The sequence below is a fragment of the Macaca fascicularis genome, chromosome 20 (assembly GCF_037993035.2).
Source record: "Macaca fascicularis isolate 582-1 chromosome 20, T2T-MFA8v1.1".
NCBI lineage: Eukaryota > Metazoa > Chordata > Mammalia > Primates > Cercopithecidae > Macaca > Macaca fascicularis.
In genome coordinates, this window is record NC_088394.1 from 20,810,006 (window position 1) to 20,829,498 (window position 19,493).

The 19,493-nt window shown below is 39.1% G+C and overlaps 1 protein-coding gene across 4 annotated transcripts in view; it reads left to right on the forward strand.

Annotated features, from left to right (window-relative positions):
- Window positions 1-431: 431 nt before the first annotated feature.
- The window catches only part of LOC102133268 (phospholipid-transporting ATPase ABCA3), a 116,411-nt gene continuing 97,349 nt past the window's right edge, over window positions 432-19,493 (forward strand). For all 4 annotated transcript variants that reach the window (XR_012429360.1, XM_045383137.3, XM_065537554.2 and 1 more), the window contains exons 1-4: window positions 432-1,328; window positions 8,113-8,286; window positions 9,481-9,659; window positions 11,718-11,852. Coding sequence is in view for 3 of the 4 variants with exons in the window: in XM_045383137.3 (XP_045239072.2) it covers window positions 1,304-1,328; window positions 8,113-8,286; window positions 9,481-9,659; window positions 11,718-11,852 (513 nt within the window). In the remaining variant the exon portion in view is untranslated. The remainder of the gene's footprint in view (window positions 1,329-8,112; window positions 8,287-9,480; window positions 9,660-11,717; window positions 11,853-19,493) is intronic.

Consider the following 19,493-nt stretch of genomic DNA (forward strand, 5'->3'; position numbering starts at 1 on the left):
ATGCATATTTCCAAAGATTCTCACATTCATTCATTTATTTATTCAGCAGACATTTATTAAACACCTTCTATGTGCCAGGCAGATACAGTTATCTGCCCTTATACAGCCTAAAGCTATAGAATTTACTATTGACATATTAATAAAATTCAGTAAAAATATCTAAATTAGCCTCTGAAAACTTATATCACTTACTTGAATCTTCTTAACAGACTTATACATTATATTCACGTTTTTTTTGTTAAAACTTGAAATACCACATATGTCTATAAACAACTACCTCTAAAGAAAATGTATAGTTCATAAAGATTATTGCTAAAATTCTGTGAGCTTTTTCTTCCTTACCTGTTATCTTATTTTTAATGTTTGTTTCTAACCATTGTGAGTGAATTAAAATATATTTAAAATTTTTTAATTCTTTCTGAGAGAGGATATAAAAAGAAACGAGATGATAATATAGATGGTTTATAGCTTCATTTAACTGTTTTACATGTCTTAACAATATAAGGTGAGTTACTGGGGAAATTATTTCTGGGCTTTTAAGAATCACAGTACTGCTGAAGCTACTTGACTTTCTGAGCCCTGATTCTATCCTTTATAAATTGGAGATAATAATACTCATTATTTAACCCATTTTGATTGTAGACATTAAACTAGATAATATTTGTGAATGTATTTTGAAAAGTCTAAGGCACTGTATGGATGTATTATTTTACATGATATCTGATTTCTGTCAACTCTCCCACAGGAGTATCAGCTCATGATAGGAGTCAGTAATTGGATGCTCTGGGTGGCCTATTTCTTCACATTCCTCTGTTTGTATTCCATTATCATCATTTTTATGTGCATAGTTTTCTTTGTCAAGGCAAGTGTCTATTTGACTGCAGCATGTTGTGAATAAACTCTGAGAGGGAAAGCGGAAACATGGTGTGGGGCCAAATGGGCCTTGAGTTTCTAGGGGATGAAAATGTGGCTTTTGTTGACTCCACAGTGGAAGCTCAGAGACTGCTTAGTCTCTCAGCAAACAAAACTTTAGACCTAGAGGGATGGGCCATCTGTAAGAAATAAATTGTTAACTCTCCATTTCACTGAGCAAAGTCATCGGTTTCACTAAGACTCTTAAAATACTTATGGATGTTTCATTTTTCCTCTTTGGTTTTGGTGCAGTACCACTTAGAGCATGACTAAACTGGTTTCCTAATTGTTTTGCTAGGTTAAACCGGCACCAGTCATCCAAAGCAGTGACCCAACCCTTATCGTTATCTTTTTGCTGTTTTATGCCATCGCCACAATATGCTTCAGCTTTATGGTTAGCACTTTATTCAGTAAAGGTGAGTCTGAGATTCCAGTGGTGAAATATTCTCAGTAACTACACTTTAGCTGCCAACTCATCTACAGCCTCTGTTTACACACTCTAACCGAAAAGACAAATATCATATACATGTGAAATGATTTGGAAAGGAATGAAGAGACAATTAACATAGCATAGGATACATGTGAATAAAGACAAAAACCAAAATAAGATCATGTCTGGATATTCTTTCTAACCTTTAGCTGCTACTTCATGTATGGTGTTTGTCAAACCCTTCCACCAGGAAGGGTTGAGATGGAGATGGCTCCTGTATATTCCGTTGGAGGATCTGATGTTTGCTAGTATCTGATGATGAGAGTGGTATATGTGAAGAGAAAGAAAACGGCAGCACTGCTTCAATGAAAGAAAGGGTTCTTGCACTTAATTAATAGATCCTCATTGTGTGTCTTCTGTGTATTTGTTTTTGTTTTGTTTTGCTTTTTGTTTGTTTGTTTGTTTGTTTTGAGACAGTCTCATTCTGTGGCCCAGGCTGGAGTGCAGTGGCTCAATCTTGGCTCACTGCAACCTCTGCCTCCTGGGTTCAAGCAATTCTCCTGCCTCATCCTCCTGAGTAGCTGAGACTACAGGTGCCTGGCACCATGCCCGGCTAATTTTTGTATTTTTAGTAGAGATGGGATTTCACCATGTTGGCCAGGCTGGTCTTGAACTCCTGACCTCAGGTGATCCGCCCGCCTGAGCCCCACAAAGTGCTGGGATTACAGGCATGAGCCACCATGCCCAGCATATGTATCTGAAATATACTGTCTGCCCCACGGAGCGAATATTGACCTTGGGGACATGAATATTATATGCAAACAAAGTCGTTTATGAAATACATTAGCGAGAGTCACATGATTTGCAGAGTACAAGCTGGGTACCCAGGAAAACCAGCGATATAATTCCAGTCTGACTCTGAAGGCCTGGGAACCAGGGGAGGTGATGGTGTAAATTCCAGTTCAAAGGCTGGAACAGACTAATGTCCCAGTCAAGCAGGCAGCAAGGAAGAAATGAGAGAGAATTTCCCACTTCCTCCACCCTTTTGTTCTTTTTAGGCCCTCAACACATTAGATAATGCCTGCCCACATTGGGGAGGACCATCTGCTTTACTGAGTCTACTAACTCAAATGCTTATCTCATTTGGGAACCTCCTCACAGACACACCCAGAAATAATGTTTAATCTGTATACCCCATGGAGAGTCAAGTTGACACATAACATTAACTATCATAAGAAGACATGCAGAGAACAATGAAAATTAATGAAGTATAGTGTACACATTAAAAAAAAAGGAAATGGATTAAGATATTCCAGGTTGAGAAAGGCCTGGAAATGCTTCAATTGAGGTAGGTTTGTGAAGGATTGGAAGAAGGGAATGAATAGGAAGTCAAGTCAGTGGATGCAACTATTCATTCATTCATTCATTCATTCATTCATTTAAATTTTTGGATATCTGTGACTGGGAGTGGTGGCTCACACCTGTAATCCCAGCACTTTGGGAGGCTAAGGTGGGTGGATCACTTGAGGTCAGGACTTCGATACCAACTTGACCAACGTGGTGAAACTCTGTCTATTGAAAATACAAAAATTAGCCATGTGTGATCGTGGGCACCTGTAATCTCAGTTATTCAGGAGGCTGAGACAGGAGAATCACCTAAACCTGGGAGGTGGAGGTTGCAGTGAACCAAGATTGCACCACTGCACTATAGCCTGGGCAACAGAGTGAGACTCTGTCTCAAAAAAAAAAAAAAAATGTGGGTATCTGACCTTGTATAGGGTCTAACATACAAAGAACAAGAAAAATCGTTTCCTTTCCCATTGAGGGCTTATGTGCAAAGTGGTTTTATGAATTTACAGCCTCACTGGAAGAAGATGAGAATCATCATGCTCCATATTCTTGCCAATATTTAGAATTACCAAGCTTTAAATTGTGCCAAATTAGGGCTATGAAATGTTATCGCATAGCAACTTAAATCTGCATTTCCCAATTGCTAATGAAGCTGAGCGTGTGTTACTAATATGAGTCATGTGTGTCTCCTCTTCTGTAACTCTGTTAATGCATTCTGATTTTTTATAGTTATTGAAAATTTCTCACAATATTTTTACTTAAAGTCTATTTTGTCTAATATTCATATAACCACCCTGATCTCTTTTTGTTATTTGCATGGAGTGTCTTTTTCCATCCTTTCACTTTCAACAAGTTTCTGTATTTGAATCATTTTTTAAAAATCCATTCTGCCACCTTTGCCTTTTAGTGAAGATAATAATACAGAACATTGGCCACACACGGTAGCTCACGCCTGTAGTCCCAGCTTTGGGAGGCTGAGGCGGATGCATCACGAGGTCAAGAGTTCGAGACCAGCCTGACCAACATGGTTAAACCCTGTCTCTACTAAAAATACAAAAATTAGCTGGGTGTGGTGGCATGTGCCTGTAATCCCAGCTACTCCAGAGGCTAAGGCAGGAAAACTACTTGAACCTGGGAGGCAGAGGTTGCAGTGAGCCAAGATCATGCCACTGCACTCCCGCCTGGGTGACAGAGTGAGACTCTATCTCAAAAAAAAAAAAAAAAAAAAATACAGAGCTGACATCATCTGCCGTTTGGGTATTTGTTTTATATATGTCATATCTTTTTTTCCCTCAAATCTTCCATTTTGAGTCCCATCTAATTTCCTTTTCTGTATATTTTCTAATTCTTCTCTGAGGGGGTAATTTGGATATTACAATTAGTATCTTAAACAATTTAATTTGGATTAATAACAATTTAGCTTTAATACTACACAAAAACTCTTCTGTCAAGCGTCAGCTCCTCTTTATGTTGGTATTTTTCCAAATTACATCTTTATATTGTGTGCCTATTAACACGTTTATCATTATTTTATGCATTTATCTTTTAAATCATATAAAAGGAAAAAGAAACCATTATCATAACACTGGCTTTTATATCTGCCTATGTAGTTACCTTCACTGGAGCTCTTTATTTTTTCATATGACTTCACGCTACCATCTAATGTCCTTTCATTAAGCTGAAAGAACCACATTGTAGGGCAGATCTATTAAATTTTCTTTGCTTTTGCTAATCTGGGAATTTCCTAATATCTCTTAATTTTTTTGTTTGTTTTTGAGACAGTCTTGCTCTGTTGCCCAGGTTGGAGTACACTGGTGCCATCTTGGCTCACTGCAACCTCTGCCTCCTGGTTCAAGTGATTCTCGTGCCTCAGCCTCCCAAGTAACTGGGATTACAGGCGTGTGCCACCATGCCTGGCTAATTTTTGTGTTTTTTAGTAGAGATGAGGTTTCACCACATTGCCCAAGCTGGTCTCTAACTCCTAGCCCCAAGGGATCCGCCCGCCTCAGTCTCCAAAAGTGCTGGGACCACAGGCATGAGCCACCACTCTTGGCCCTTCCTAATTTTTTTAAAAGATATTTTTAAGAACAGTCTTAGATTAAAAGCAAAATTATGATGAAGGTACAGAGATTTCCTGCAGACCCTCTGCTCCCCACATGCAAGGCCTCACCCATTATCAGCATCCCACATCAGAGTAGTACAATTGTTACAATTGATAAACCTATATTAACACATCGTAATCACTCAACTCCTGGCAAACTTATCTTTTTACTGTATTATTAATTTTTGTCTTTTTTTTTCTTAGCATGCCTAAAGATTTATTAATATTTTCAAACAAGTAGCTTTTGGTTTCATTAATTTTCTCTACTGATCTCCTGTTTTTAATATCATTAATTTCTACTCTAATGCTCATGATTTCTTTTCTTCTGCTTACTGTGGATTTAATTTGTTCTTCCTTTTCTAGTTTCCTAAGGTAGAAACTTAGATTATTGGTTTTAGATCCTTCTTCTTTTCTAATATATGCCTTCAACGCATTAATTTCTCATGATATTTCTTCTTTGACCCAAGTGTAATTTAGAAATATATCATTTAATCTCCATGTGTTTTGATGTTTCCCAGTATGTTTCAGTTATTTTTTTTCTATTTTAATGTCATATGGTTTGAGAGCTGACATTGTATGATTTTTGTCCCTTTACGTTTGTTAAGATGTGTTTTATGACCCAGAATATGGTCTGTCCCGGTGAATGTTACATGTGAGCTTGACAACAATTTGTATTCTGCTGTCGTTAAATTAAGTAGTCTATAGATGTTTATTATATACTATTGATTGATGGTGTTGTTGAGTTCAACTATGTCCTTAGTGATTTTCTGCCTGCTGGATCTGTCCATTTCTGATAGAGGGTTATGAAAGTCTCCAACTATGATAGTGGATTCAGCTTTTTCTCCTTAGAGTTCTATAGTTTTTCACTCATGTATTTTGATGGTCTGCTCTTAAGTGCATACACTTTAAGGATTGTTATGTCTTCTTGGAGATTTGACCCATTTATTGTTATGTAATGCCGTTCTTCATCTCTGATAACTTTACTAGCTTTGAAGTGTGCTGAGACTGTAATGTATATGGCTAGTCTTGCTTTCTTTTGATTAGTGTTAGCATGGTATATTTTTTCCACCCATTTGCTTTTAATCTACATGGGTTTTCATAGCTAACATGGGTTTCTTGTAGACCACATTCCATAGGGCCTTATTTTTTTCTAATCCCCTCTGACAATCTCTTTTAATTGGTGCATTTAGACCTTTGACATTCAAAGTGATTATTAATATAGTTAGATTAATATCTACCATATTTGTTCAATAGTATTCTATTTGTTGCCCTTATTCTTTGTTTCTACTTTTGTCTTCCATTCTTTCTCTGCCTTTTGTGGTTTTCCTTGAGCATTTTATATGGTTCCATTTTCTCTCCCCAGCATATCAGTTGTACTTCTTTTTTCTTTTTTTACTTTTTTTAGTAGTTGCCCTAGAGTTTACAGTAATTCAAAATTACTTTAAAATAACACTATATTACTTCACTAGTAGTGTGAGTACCTTATAATAACAAAATAATTCTAATTCCTTTCTCCCATCCTATCATGGTTGTCATTCATTTCATTTATATATAAACACACATAAATATATATACCTAAGATATATGTATACATAAATGTACATAATCAAATTCATTGTTGCTGTTATTTTTGTGAATCAACTCTTAGTTGTTAGATCAATTAAGAACAAGACATGTACATCATGATGACAACAGTTAATAATACTATATTGTATACTTCAATTTTTTAACTTTTATTAAGTTCAGAGACACAAGTGCAGGTTTGTTACATAGGTAAACTTGTGTCGTGGGGATTTGTTGTACAGATTATTTCATTACCCAGATATTAAGCCTAGTACCCATTAGTTATTTTTCCTGATCCTCTTTGTCTTCTAACTCTACACCCTCCAAAAGTCCCCCATGTGTGTTGTTCCCCTCTATATGTCCATGCATTCTCATCGTTTAGCTCCCACTTATAAGTAAGAACATGCAGTATTTGGTTTTCCATTACTGTATTAGTTTGCTAAGGATAATGGCTTCTAGCTCCATCTGTGTCCCTGCAAAGGATATGATCTCATTCTTTTTTATGGCTGCATAGTATTGCATGGTGTGTATGTACCACATTTTCTTTATCCAAAGTAAATATTAAGTATTCTCTCTCCACCCGACCCCACACACACAAATATGAGATGATGTGTCAATCAGCTTGATTGTGATAATCATTTTACAATGTATAGGTATATCAAATCATCACATCATACACTTGAAATATATACAATTGTTATTTTTCAATAAAGATGGGGAAAAAAGATTTTACGTTACCTTCACTTATTAATTCTTTGGTGCTCTTCTTTAAGTGGATTAGAGGTTCTAACCTAATCTACATAAAGAGATTGAGGTTTCACTTTTCTTCTCTTAAAATAATTTCTTTTAATGTTTCTTGCAAGGCGGGTGAACTGGCAACAAATTTCCTCAATGTTTGTTTGTCTAGGAAAGTCTATTTCTCTTTTACATTCAAAGGATAATTTCACAGGGTGCAGAATTTTAGATTGGAAGTTTTTTTCTTCCAACACTTTAAATATTTCAATCCCCTTCTGGTTTTGTTTCTGAAAAGAAGTTGGATGTAATTATCTTTGTTCCTCTATAAGTAAGGTATTTTCTTCCTCTGGCTTTTTTCAGGCTTTTGTTTTCTTTAGCTTTGATTTTCCGTAACTTGAAAATGATTTGCCTAGTTGAAGTTTCCTGGCATTTATCCTGCTTGGTGTCCTCTGAGTTTTCTGGGTTTGTGGTGTGGCGTCTGACGTTAATGTGGGGGAAATTTGCAGTCATTATTGTGTCAAATATTTCTTCTGTTTCTTTCTTTTTTCTACTTCTTATGTACTCATTATGCATTTATTATACATTTTGCAATTGTCACATGGTTCTTGGATATTTTGTACTGTCCTTTTTTTTTTTCAGTCTTTGTTTTCTTTGCTTTACAGTTCTTGAGATTTTTATCCGTATATCTCTAAGCTCAGAGATTCTTTCCTTAGCCATGTCCAGTCTATGAATAAACCCCTCAAAGGCATTCTTCATTTTGGTTACACTGTTTTTAATCGTTAGCATTTCTTTTTCATTCATTCTTAGGATTTTTATCTCTATACTTAAATTGCTTACTAATTTTGCCTGCTGTTTACTTTATCTATTAGAGCCCTGTGCTGAGGGAAGCAATGTTGTATAAAACAGTCAAGTTTCTGTTTCTCACAGCACTTATTTTCGTGCACACATCAACAAAAATATTTGCATGTTAGATTCTTGAAGATTGCTTAAATTGACCTTATAATTTTCTTCTTAATTGCAGTGAATATTGCAGTTGCTTTGGGAGGTTTGTTTTTTTTCGCCATCTACTTTCCAGCTGCTGGCCTCCATGTCTACTATGGAAAAATGACATTTATCCAGAAGCTGGCAGCCTGTCTCAGCTCAAATTTTGCAATGGCATTGGGAGTTAAATTTCTAGCTGATGCAGAAACATGGAGTGAGTATTTACCTTGTAATTTTTACAATGTTTCTAGTAGATACATCTTTGGTATCTGATTGGATATTTCCAATTCTAATATTGATTGAGACTGCTAAACTCCCCTTGAAAAAACTGCAGTACTTTATACCACCACCTATAGACGTGAGTGCTTCCGCATTCTGTATTAGTATTTCCACAATTTCCTGCAAGCCTCCTCTCTCTCCTTTTGGAGTTGCCTCCTGCTGTCTAATGATAGATGGAAAGTGACACGGTCTGCTTTTAGTATCCTCCTTCCTTTTACTATGAGCGCGTATCTATGCAAGAATTCTTCTGTTCTTCTGTCTTTTGGTCAGCATTCATCCCTACTTTTCAATGGTTATGTTTTTCTAAAATTTTTTATTTCCATGAACATTTGGCATGAGGAGGGGTGGAGAGAGAGGAGCCACTGTCTTAACAACCCATAAGCCTGCTTATTTTTGTTAAACCCTATTTTCCTGACTTTTATATATGTAACAAAAAAAATTTTTTTTTTTTTTTGCCTATGTGCTGGGAATGTTTTTATTTAATGCTTTCTTGTATAGCCTTGTATATAGAAGCTGCCTTTGTAGGAAGCTATGGTGTGCCCCAGACATGGAACTTTTTCTTACATATATAATTTTTTTTTTTTTTTTTTTTTTGAGACAGTCTTGTTCTATGGCCCAGGCTGGGGTACAGTGGTGTGATCTCAGCTCACTGCAACCTCTGCCTCCCAGGTTCAAGCGATTCTCCTGCCTCAGTCTCCCGAGCAGCTGGGATTACAGGCACCTGCCACCATGCTCAGCTAATGTTTGCGTTTTAAGTAGAAACGGGGTTTCACCACGTTAGCCAGGCTGGTCTCGAACTCCTGACCTCAGGTGATCTGCCCGCCTAAGCCTCCCAAAGTGTTGAAAGTACAGGTGTGAGCCACCACACACAGCTACATTTTATTTTTGTTTCAGTCTTTTCCAGTTATTTGCTTGTTTGGGGTATAATGGGGAGCATATTACCTGATTAGTTACTGAGATGCCCTCAGGGGCAACCTAAATTCTAAGGGTGCAAGAAAGTGACTGACTGTAGTAGGGATCTCCAGAAAGCATCAACACAATTATTTTCTTAAGTATTTAATTTGATATAGATAAATAACTGTTTTAACCTCAGTTGGCACCAAATTCATCCTCTGCTGTTATGTCTTAGGAGTTGGACTTAAATGGAGTAACATCTTCTCATCAACTACACTGGATAACTTTTATTTTGCCCATGTGCTGGGAATGTTTTTATTTGATGCTTTCTTGTATAGCCTTGTGGCCTGGTATATAGAAGCTGTCTTTCCAGGAAGCTATGGTGTGCCCAAGCCATGGAACTTTTTCTTACAGGTAAGTTATAATTCTTCTGTTATTGATAGAGGCACCATCCTTATGAACTTCATTTATGATATTTATAAAAGCACTGTCTGTAATAGAATCAGTAGGTCAGGTGGAAGAACCATTTTCATTTACACTCCAGCCATACTAATTCACTAGCCATATCCTAATCCCCTCTAAGCCCTCCAGTAAACGTAAATAGTGGTAGATGATAGCTTGTGACCGGCTGGGCACGGTAGCTCACGCTGGTAATCCCAGCACTTTGGGAGGCTGAGGTAGGTGGGTCCCCTGAGGTTGGGAGTTCGAGACCATCCTGGCCAACGTGGTGAAACCCTGTCTCTACTAAAAATACAAAGAATTAGCCAGGCGTGGTGGCGTGCCTGTACTCCCAGCTACTCTGAAGCCTAAGGCAGGAGAATCGCTTGAACCCGGAAGGCAGAGGTTGCAGTGAGCCAAGATTGTGCTGTTGCACTCCAGCTGGGGTGACAGAGCGACACTCCATCTCAAAAAACAAAAACAAAAACAAAAAAACTTGAGACCTCAAACTTTACAAATTATGAGTCATCTATCACTTTTATAGGAAAATGTTTTATAAAGGATTAAACTCTGGCATAAAGAAATTAATATATGATGAGGCCAATACAGTGACTCCCGCCTGTAATCCCAGTACTTTGGAAGGCCAAGGTGGGTGGATCTCCTGAGGTCAGGAGTTTGAGACCAGCCTGACCAACATGGCAAAACTCCATCTCTACAAAACTCCAAAAATTAGCTGGGCATGGTAGCGGGTGCCTGTAATCCCAGCTACTCGGGAGTCTGAGGCAGGAGAATTGCTTGAACCCAGGAGGTGGAGGTGGAGGTGGAGGTGGCAGTGAACCGAGATCGCACCATTGCACTCCGGCCTGCACAAAAAGAGCGAAACTCCATCTCAAAAAAAAAAATTAATTAATTAATTAATATATGGTGGGTCTTTATATGCTAGGAGAGGTTAGTTATGTCTGGGCGCACACCACCTGCATTATTTCCTTGGTTAGGTCAGATCTCCTAGAGTCAGAATCACAGAAAAAGGGGGAGCATTTGCATTCTGACCTCTCTTCTCAGTATTTTTTCATATTATCTTTCACTTCTGTATCGCTCAGAAAAGAAGATCCAATAGAGTAATATAATACTGTTTGCTATGGGCTCATCTCTCAGTGATTTTCTTTTGTCTTCCTTAAGATTTTTTTCTTTTTTCTTTTTTTTTTTTTTTTTTTTGAGATGGAGTCTCACTCTTGTCACTCAGGCTGGAGTGCAGTGCAGTGGCGCGATCTCGGCTCACTGCAAGCTCCGCCTCCCGCGTTCATGCCATTCTTCTGCCTCAGCCTCCTGAGTAGCTGGGACCTCAGGCATGAGACACTGCACCCGGCCTTTTGTTTTGTTTTGTTTTGTTTTGTTTTTGGATATTTATTAGAGACGGGGTTTCACCGTGTTGGCCAGGATGGTCTCGATTTGACCTCATGATCCACCCGCCTCGGCCTCCCAAAGTGCTGGGATTACAGGCCTGGGCCACCGCACCCGGCCCCTTACAATTTTAATAGAGTAGTCTGCTTTTCGGCTGGGCACCGCGGCTCATGCCTGTAATCCCAGCGCTTTGGGAGACCAAGGAGGGCGGATCACCTGAGGTCAGGAATTCAAGACTGGTCTGGCCAACATGGCAAAACCACGTCTCTACTAAAAATACAAAAATTAGCCAGGTGTGGTGGTGCACACCTGCAGTCCCAGCTACTCGGGAGGCTGAGGCAGGAGAATTGCTTGAACCCAGGAGGTGGAGGTTGCAGTGAGCCGAGATTGCGCCATTGCACTCCAGCCTGAGCAGCAAAGCAAGACTCTGTCTCAAAAAAAAAAAAAAAGAAAAAAAAAGGATGGTCCGTGTTTTATGCCCAGGGTGTTCAGACACTAGCCAATTAGCTCCAAAATTTTAATTTCAAGAAATTTTGTGCAATCCATCTCAGTACAAAAGCTAACAGACCAAAGTATTGTTTAATACTGCCTTTCCGTGCCATGGCAGTGATTGTACTTTTCTTCCCTTCATAGCGCTCTTACTGGTTTGTGGAATCACCTGAGAAAAAAACTGAAGTAAGTCAATTTTATGAGCAAATGCAAAGCAAGTATTTTGAAGCTGAACCAACGGATTTGAGAGCAGGTATCCAGATCAAACATTTGTGCAAGGTACTGTTTCAAAGATCTTTTATTCTTGATGAAACTGAAGCTTAGTTTACAGTTCATTGTAAATGCTGGTTACTGGAAATACAAAATAAAAATTAGATGTTAATAACAGGTCATAGCCATCATGTTTACTTCCTTTGAGAAAGATAAAATATATATAGTATATAATCAAAAGTGTCATTTTTCTCCTCCCTCCAGAATATAATTAGATTTTGTTTTTTCTTTAACATTTATTTTATGTTCAGGGGTACATGTGAAGGTTTGTTATATCGAAAAACTCAGGTCATAATGGTTTGATGTCCAGATTATTTTGTCACCCAGGTGACACTAAGCCTAGTACCCAATAGTTATTTTTTCTGCTCCCCTCCCTTCTCCCAACCTCTACCCTCTGGGAGGTCCCAGTGCCTGTTGTTCCCCTCTTTGTGTCCATGTATTCTCGTCATTTAGCTCCCACTCTTAAGTGAGAACATGCGGTATTTGTGTTTCTGTTCCTGTGTTAGTTTGCTAAAGATGATGGCCTCCAGTTCCATTCATGTTCCTGCAAAGGAAATGATCTCGTTCTTTTCTGTGGCTGCGTAGTATTCCATGGTGTATATGTACCACGTTTTCTTTATTCAGTTTACCATTGATGGGCATTTAGGCTTATTGCATGTCTTTGCTATTGTGAATGGTGCTGCAGTGAATGTACATGTGCATGTGTCTTTATGACAGAACAATTTCTGTTCCTTTGGGTATATACCCAGTAATGGGCTTGCTGGCTCGAATGGTAGTTCTGCTTTTAGCTCTTTGAGGAATTGCCACACTGCTTTCCACAATGGTTGAACTAATTTACACTCCCCTAACAGTGTATAAGCATTCCCTTTTCTCTGCAACCTCACCAGTATGTTACTTTTTGACTTTTTTATTTTTTTATTTTTTTGAGACAGAATCTTTGCTCTGTTACCCAGGCTGGAGTGCAGTGGCGGGATCTCAGCTCACTGCAAGTTCCGTCTCCTGGGTTCACGCCATTCTCCTGCCTCAGCCTCCCGAGTAGCTGGGACTACAGGCGCCTGTCACCACGCCCGGCTAATTTTTTGTATTTTTAGTAGAGACGGGGTTTCACTGTGTTAGCCAGGATGGTCTCGATCTCCTGACCTTGTGATCCGCCCGTCTCAGTCTCCCAAAGTGCTAGGATTACAGGCGTGAGCCACCGCGCCCGGCCGACTTTTTAATAATAGTTATTCTGACAGATATGAGTAGTTTTGATTTGCAGTAGTTTTGATTTGCATTTCTCTAATGATCAGCAGTATTGAGCTTTTTTTCATATACTTCTTGGCCACGTGTATGTCTTCTTTTGAAAAGTCTCTGTTCATGTCCTTTGTTGACTTTTTAATGGGATTTTTTTTTACTTGTAAACTGTTTAAGTTCCTTATAGATGCTGGATATTAGACTTTGTCAGATGTATAGTTTGCGAACTTTTTCTCCTATTCTGTGGGTTGTCTGTTTACTGTGTTGATAGTTTCTTTTGCTGTGCAGAAGCTCTTTCGTTTCATTAGATCTCACTTGTCAATTTTTGCTTTGGTTGCAATTGCTTTTGACATCTTCATGAAATCTCTGCCAGAGTTGATTTTTGTATATGGTGTAAGGAAAGGATCCTATAAACTACAACTTATATTTTAGTGTGGATAAAAGTGCTTAACAATTGAATGAAAAATAAGATAATTGTAGCACACAGTATATGCCATTAGGAAAATAAATAGAGCGATGATCTATTAATTGAGAGAAGGATGGACAGAAGGAACATTTCTAATAAGTTATGTTAATGACAAGTTATGTTAATGAAGCATCTCTGAAAATATGGCCATTGTGGATGCCACGACCCTCTCCAACAATATAACCTCAGTTGAACAGAGCCACCTCATCCCAAATTAGGCTCGTTTTCCTGGAATAGCCTACATCCAGTGACTGCTCAAGGTGGGGATATTAAGGCCTAGCTTTTTCCTCCAGCTCCAGTCAGCTCTGAATGGTCATCCAAACTGCAGAACTCCTTGTGTGGTTGACCTTGTTGTCACTGTATGTACTGTAGCCCTACTATTCTCTCTCTCAAATTGGTATCCTTCCTTTCTTCACACAGGTGTTGGGCCCACACACTCCTGCATGCTAATTTCTCTTATATAAACTTCCTGGATGCCAATTTTCATCTTACAGTTTACTTCCCAGGGAACCAGTTAGTGATTACTGATACCCAGAGTTGCCAGAGAAAGTAAATGATAAGATAAGTGGTAGACTGTGGTACAAGTTAGCAGTACAGTGTTCATATGTGGTGAATTGGGATGATATACCAGGGGAAATAAATGCATCAGTTAGTGACATCCATCAAGCATTTGAAAAATATGGGATTAGTAGTAGTTACATGGACTATAGAATTGGATAGGTATTGCTGGGGGAGAACGGATACATGGACATTGTTTACGATTAACCATCAGAGGCTAGGTGTTATAAAATCTAGTGAGCCTCCCAGGAAACATATAAAGAGATTCTCATCCGCAGTAGCCAAAGAAAAGAAAAAAACTGAGAACTAAGCCCCAAACTTAATCAAAAGAATAAGAGAGCTCTAGAAAAGCTTAAATTCATAATCTGTGCGGGTTTGCTTTACCAGGACTTTGAGTCGATGCTATAAAGGATTGTGGAATTGGGAGCAGGTGAAGGTATTTTGCACATGGGAGGAATATGAATCACTGGAAGCGGAGGGTAGACTACAGTTGGCAGGCTTCACGATGGTCCCCAGCGATCCTCACCTCCTGATATTCACACCCTTGTCCAGTCCTCTCCTGTGTGATCTGTATAATACAATGGAAGTGAAAATACATGCTTTCCAAAACCAGTTCATAGCAGGTATTGTGAATTTTACTTTGGTCTTCAGTTGCTTGCCCTTAAGTAAGCCACCATGTCTTTCAAGCTGCCCTGTGGACTTGCTTCTGTGGACAAGAACCAAGGCTTTCCAATATAACCAGTACCAGCTTCCCAGCCGTGTGAGTGAGTCACCTTGGAAGTGGATGTCTTGGCTTCTGTCAAGCTTCAGGTGACTACAGTCCAAGTTAATACCTTGACTGCAACCTCAGAGAAACCCTGAATCAGTCCCATCCAATGAATCTACTATATGACTGTTTTGCAAGTGGACCCAGAGAGCATTTATCGAAGCATTAAGAAATGTGCTAATAAGAGGAACACCAGCATCATTGGGAACTGTTGCCAATAGGAGATATTATTGCAGAACTGGACTCACTGATAACAACGGAGATATGATTCAAAAATAATCGCGATCAGGGTGTGGCACAGGCGTGAACAATTTTCCTAATAAGTGACAAGTTTGGAGTGGCAGTCTGGGGCACTTGATCCACAAATGATGGTTAATAAAACACAATTTCCTGGAGGCAAGATAGATGGGCAGCCAGCGAGGGCATTGCTCAAACCATACAACCAGAAGTGTGGATGAATGAATCATTAGGAGCTGGAGGCAAGGCACCCAGTAGTAATTAATGGTCTCCTCCATCCTTTTCAGTTTTCAGAGCTGACACCTATTGACTGGAGGAGGGGCTTGATTGCTAAGTGGAAGCAGACTGCAAAACTAAGGCAAAGGCACATGATAATGATTACCCAAGTCTTTCTGCAAAAGGACCTATAGCTATTTGTCTAGGTAATACTCAGAGATGCAAAGTGTCCTCATAGTCCCCTTGTTTAACCAGGGGTATGTGCAGGCTAGGTAATAAATGAAATCCTGGTCCTTGTCCGGCTTACAGTAGGTACACTGGGACCGTGGACACACCCAGTGGGCATCTCCACAGCTGTCACATGTACAATTGGAAACGACATACTTTGTAGCTGGTGTAACCCTTACATTGGCCCCATGGCCTCTAGAGAAGAGCTGCCCCTACAGGGTCAAATCAAGTTGAATCCTTTGAAACTACCTACCTCCACTAGCCAAGATGGTAAATCAAAAGCATTGTTACATTCTGGGGAAGTGGCAGATATTAGAACCACCTTTCAAGAATGTATTACTAGAGGCTGGGCGTGGTGGCTCATGCCTGTAATCCTAACACTTTGGGAGGTTGAGGCAGGTGGATCTCAAGGTCAGGAGATCAAAACCATCCTGACTAACACAGTGAAACCCCATCTCTACTAAAAATACAAAAATTAGCCAGGCTTGGTGGCATGCTCCTGTAGTCCCAGCTACTCGGGAGGCTAAGGCAGGAGAATCACTTGAACCTGGGAGGCAGTGGTTGCAATGAGCCACTGCATTCCAGCCTGGGTGACAGAGCAAGACTCTGTCTCAAAGAAAAAGAATGTATTAGTAGTGATCTCTGGTCACATTACCATTTAAGTTACCACTCTGGTTCGTGCAAAAATCCACCCAGATGAATGCTGTGGGATGACAGTGGATCTACCACAAACTCAAGTAAATAGTTGACTCAGTTGCAGCTGTGTCTAGTATCATTTGCCTGTGGCAGGAGATTAACACAACCTATGGACATAATGTGAGACCATTGATTTGGAACATCTCTCTTTCCATCACTATCAGATCAGAGATTTTTGTATTCATTTGAAATGAACACCAATATATATTTACTTGTGTCCACAGCTGTAAAGATTCTTTGGCCGTCTGGCCTAATATAATCTGAAAGGACATGGACTGGCTATTCATCTTGCATCTGGCCAAAGATTTCTTGAATAAGACCTCTAAAGCACAGACATCAAAGCAAAAATTGGCTAATGGAATTGTGTCAGGCTTAAAAGCTTCTGGCCAGGCATGGTGGCTCACGCCTGTAATCCCAGGACTTTGGGAGGCCGAGGCAGGAAGATCACGAGGTCAGGAGTTTGAGACCAGCCTGGCCAATACGGTAAAACCCTGTCTCTACTAAAAATACAAAAATTAGTCAGGCGTGGTGGCGTGTGCCTGTAGTCCCAGCTACTCAGGAGGCAGAGGCCGAAGAATCACTTGAACCCGAGAGGCGGAGGTTGCAGTGAGCTGAGATTGCGCCACTGTACTCCAGCCAGGGCGACAGAGTGAGACTGCATCTCAAAAAAAAAAAAAAAGCTTCTGCACAGTGAAGGAAGGAAACAATCAACAAAGGGAAGACACAGTTTACAGACTGGGAGAAAATATTTGCAAACTATTCATCCAACAAGGGATTAATAGCCAAAATATAAAAGGAACTGAAACAACTCACTAGCAAAAAAAAAAAAAAAAAAAAAAAATCCAATTTAAAAATAGGCAAGAGATCCAAATAGGCATTTCTCAAAAGAAGTAATACAAAGGGCCAACAGGTATATGAAAAACCTGTCAATGCAGCTAATCATCAGGAAAATGCAAATCAAAACCCCAAAGAGATATTATCTCAACCCAGCTAAACTGATATTATAAAAAAGACAGAAAATAATAAATGCTGGTGAGGATGGAGAGAAAGGGAAACCCTTGTATACTATTGGTGGGAATGTAAATTAGTACAGCCATGCTGGAAAATGGTACAGGGGTTGCTCATAAACCTAAAAATAGAACCATCATATGATCCAGCAATCCCACTGCTAGATATGTATCCAAAAGAAAGGAAGTCAATGTATCAAAGATCTATCTGCACGCTCATGTTTATTGTAGCATAACTCACACTAACCAAGATATGGAATCAACCTAAATGTCCATCAGGAGATGAATGTGTAAAGAAAATGTGGTGTATATACACAGTGGAAGATTACTGAGCCACAAAAAAGAATGAAATCAAGTCATTTGCAGCAACATGGATGGAACTGGGGACATTATGTTAAGTGAAATAAACCAGGCACAGAAAGACAAACATTGCACGTTCTCATTCATATGTGGAGCTAAAATAATTCATTTCATGAAAGTAGAGAATAGAGTGGTGGTGACCACTGACTAGAAAGGGTAGTGCAGAGTAGGGCATAAAAAGGGGTTTCTTGACGAGTACAAAAATGCAATTAGATAGAAAGTGTTTGATGGCACAATAAGGCAACTACAGTTAGTAATAATTTACTGCATATTTTAAAATAGGAGAGAAGGTTTGGACTTCTTTTTTTTTTTTTTTTTGAGACAGAATTTCACTATGTCACCCAGGCTAGAGTGCAGTGGCATGATCTTGGCTCGCTGTAACCTCTGCCTCCCTGGTTCAAGCAATTATCCTGTCTCAGCCTCCCAAACAGCTGGGATTACAGGCACATGTCAACATGTCCGGCTAATTTTTGTATTTTTAGTAGTGACAGGGTTTCACCATGTTGGCCAGTTTGGTCTCGATCTCCTGACCTCAGGTGATCCGCCCGCTTTGGCCTCCCAAAGTGCTGGGATTATGGGTGTGAGCCACCATGCTCAGCCTGGACTTTTCCCAATACAAAGGAATAATAATAAATGTTTGAGATGATGGATATCCCAGTTACCCAGTTTTCATCATTACAAACTGTATGCTTCTAGCAAAATATCATATGCACCCCATAATATATACAACGATTATGCACCTATGAAAATTAAAAATAAATTGTAAAAAGCAAAATTAACTTAAAGTTATATGGGTATACAAAACTTAATGCTTTCAAACCTGAGTAAGCAAAAAGAAATCTCATAAAGATAACGTAGGAAATTACCTTGATAAAACAAAAAATACTGTGTTTTAGGTCAGTTACCAAAAAAGTAAAGAACCTTCTGTAGTGTGACAATTTTGAAGACATTTCTATTTTTATTTTACCAATGATGTTAAAGCCAGCTTATTCGTTAAAGATATACATAAGTCACATGAACTAAAAGGAATTTGAGTTAATTACTGTATATTTTATATGAGTGCTCCTTTAAGTTAATCTGAAGAGAACTTCTTAAGGGATTTTTGGCCAGACTTTACATGTAGACACAACACATAAAATAAAACATGTACATATGTGGAAACATACCTAAACACACACGTATGTACACACACACAAAGACGCTGTAGCTTTTATTTTAGAATTTTAGTCTTGGGAGAGTAATACAAACTCACAAATTTATAAAGGAGAGTTAGATCCAAATTATATTTCTGACAAAATGAGACTTGTTTACATGACTAAACTTTATTTTCTCTGCTAGGTACTTTCTCTAATTAAGACTGTGGACCAAAATTTTTGGTAAAGTAGCTTTCATAGCAGTTTGACTTTTTAAAAAACAAACGAAACACTCCTTTTCTTTTTTCAGTTTTGATTAAGTATTCCAATGCTTATGTTTAGCTAGGACTGGCTAAATTGTATAAGACAACAAAATCTCCAAGTAGACTTGCTGTCCGGAGCTGCATGCCCCGGCCATAGCGAATAATAATTAAAGATTAAACGCCTGAGCTATATTCATTTCCACTCCACACCTTCTCCCTAGATTTACCTTCTTCCCTGTATTAATACCGCCATTAAAAGATGGCGCTCTTCCTGCTTCTTCTTCATTCGTTTTTCCCGCGCCCGCGAAAAGACTACCTAACAGCGCAGGCGCAACATGACGTCCGACCGGAGAAACCTAAGCCTATCTGGCCACGCCTTCCGCAATGAGATCATTTCCGCCTTAGCCCAACCCCTTCCCCTCCAAATGTATATAAGGCATTGCATTACCACCATTAAACCAGACTTGATCAGAGCACTGTCTTGTCT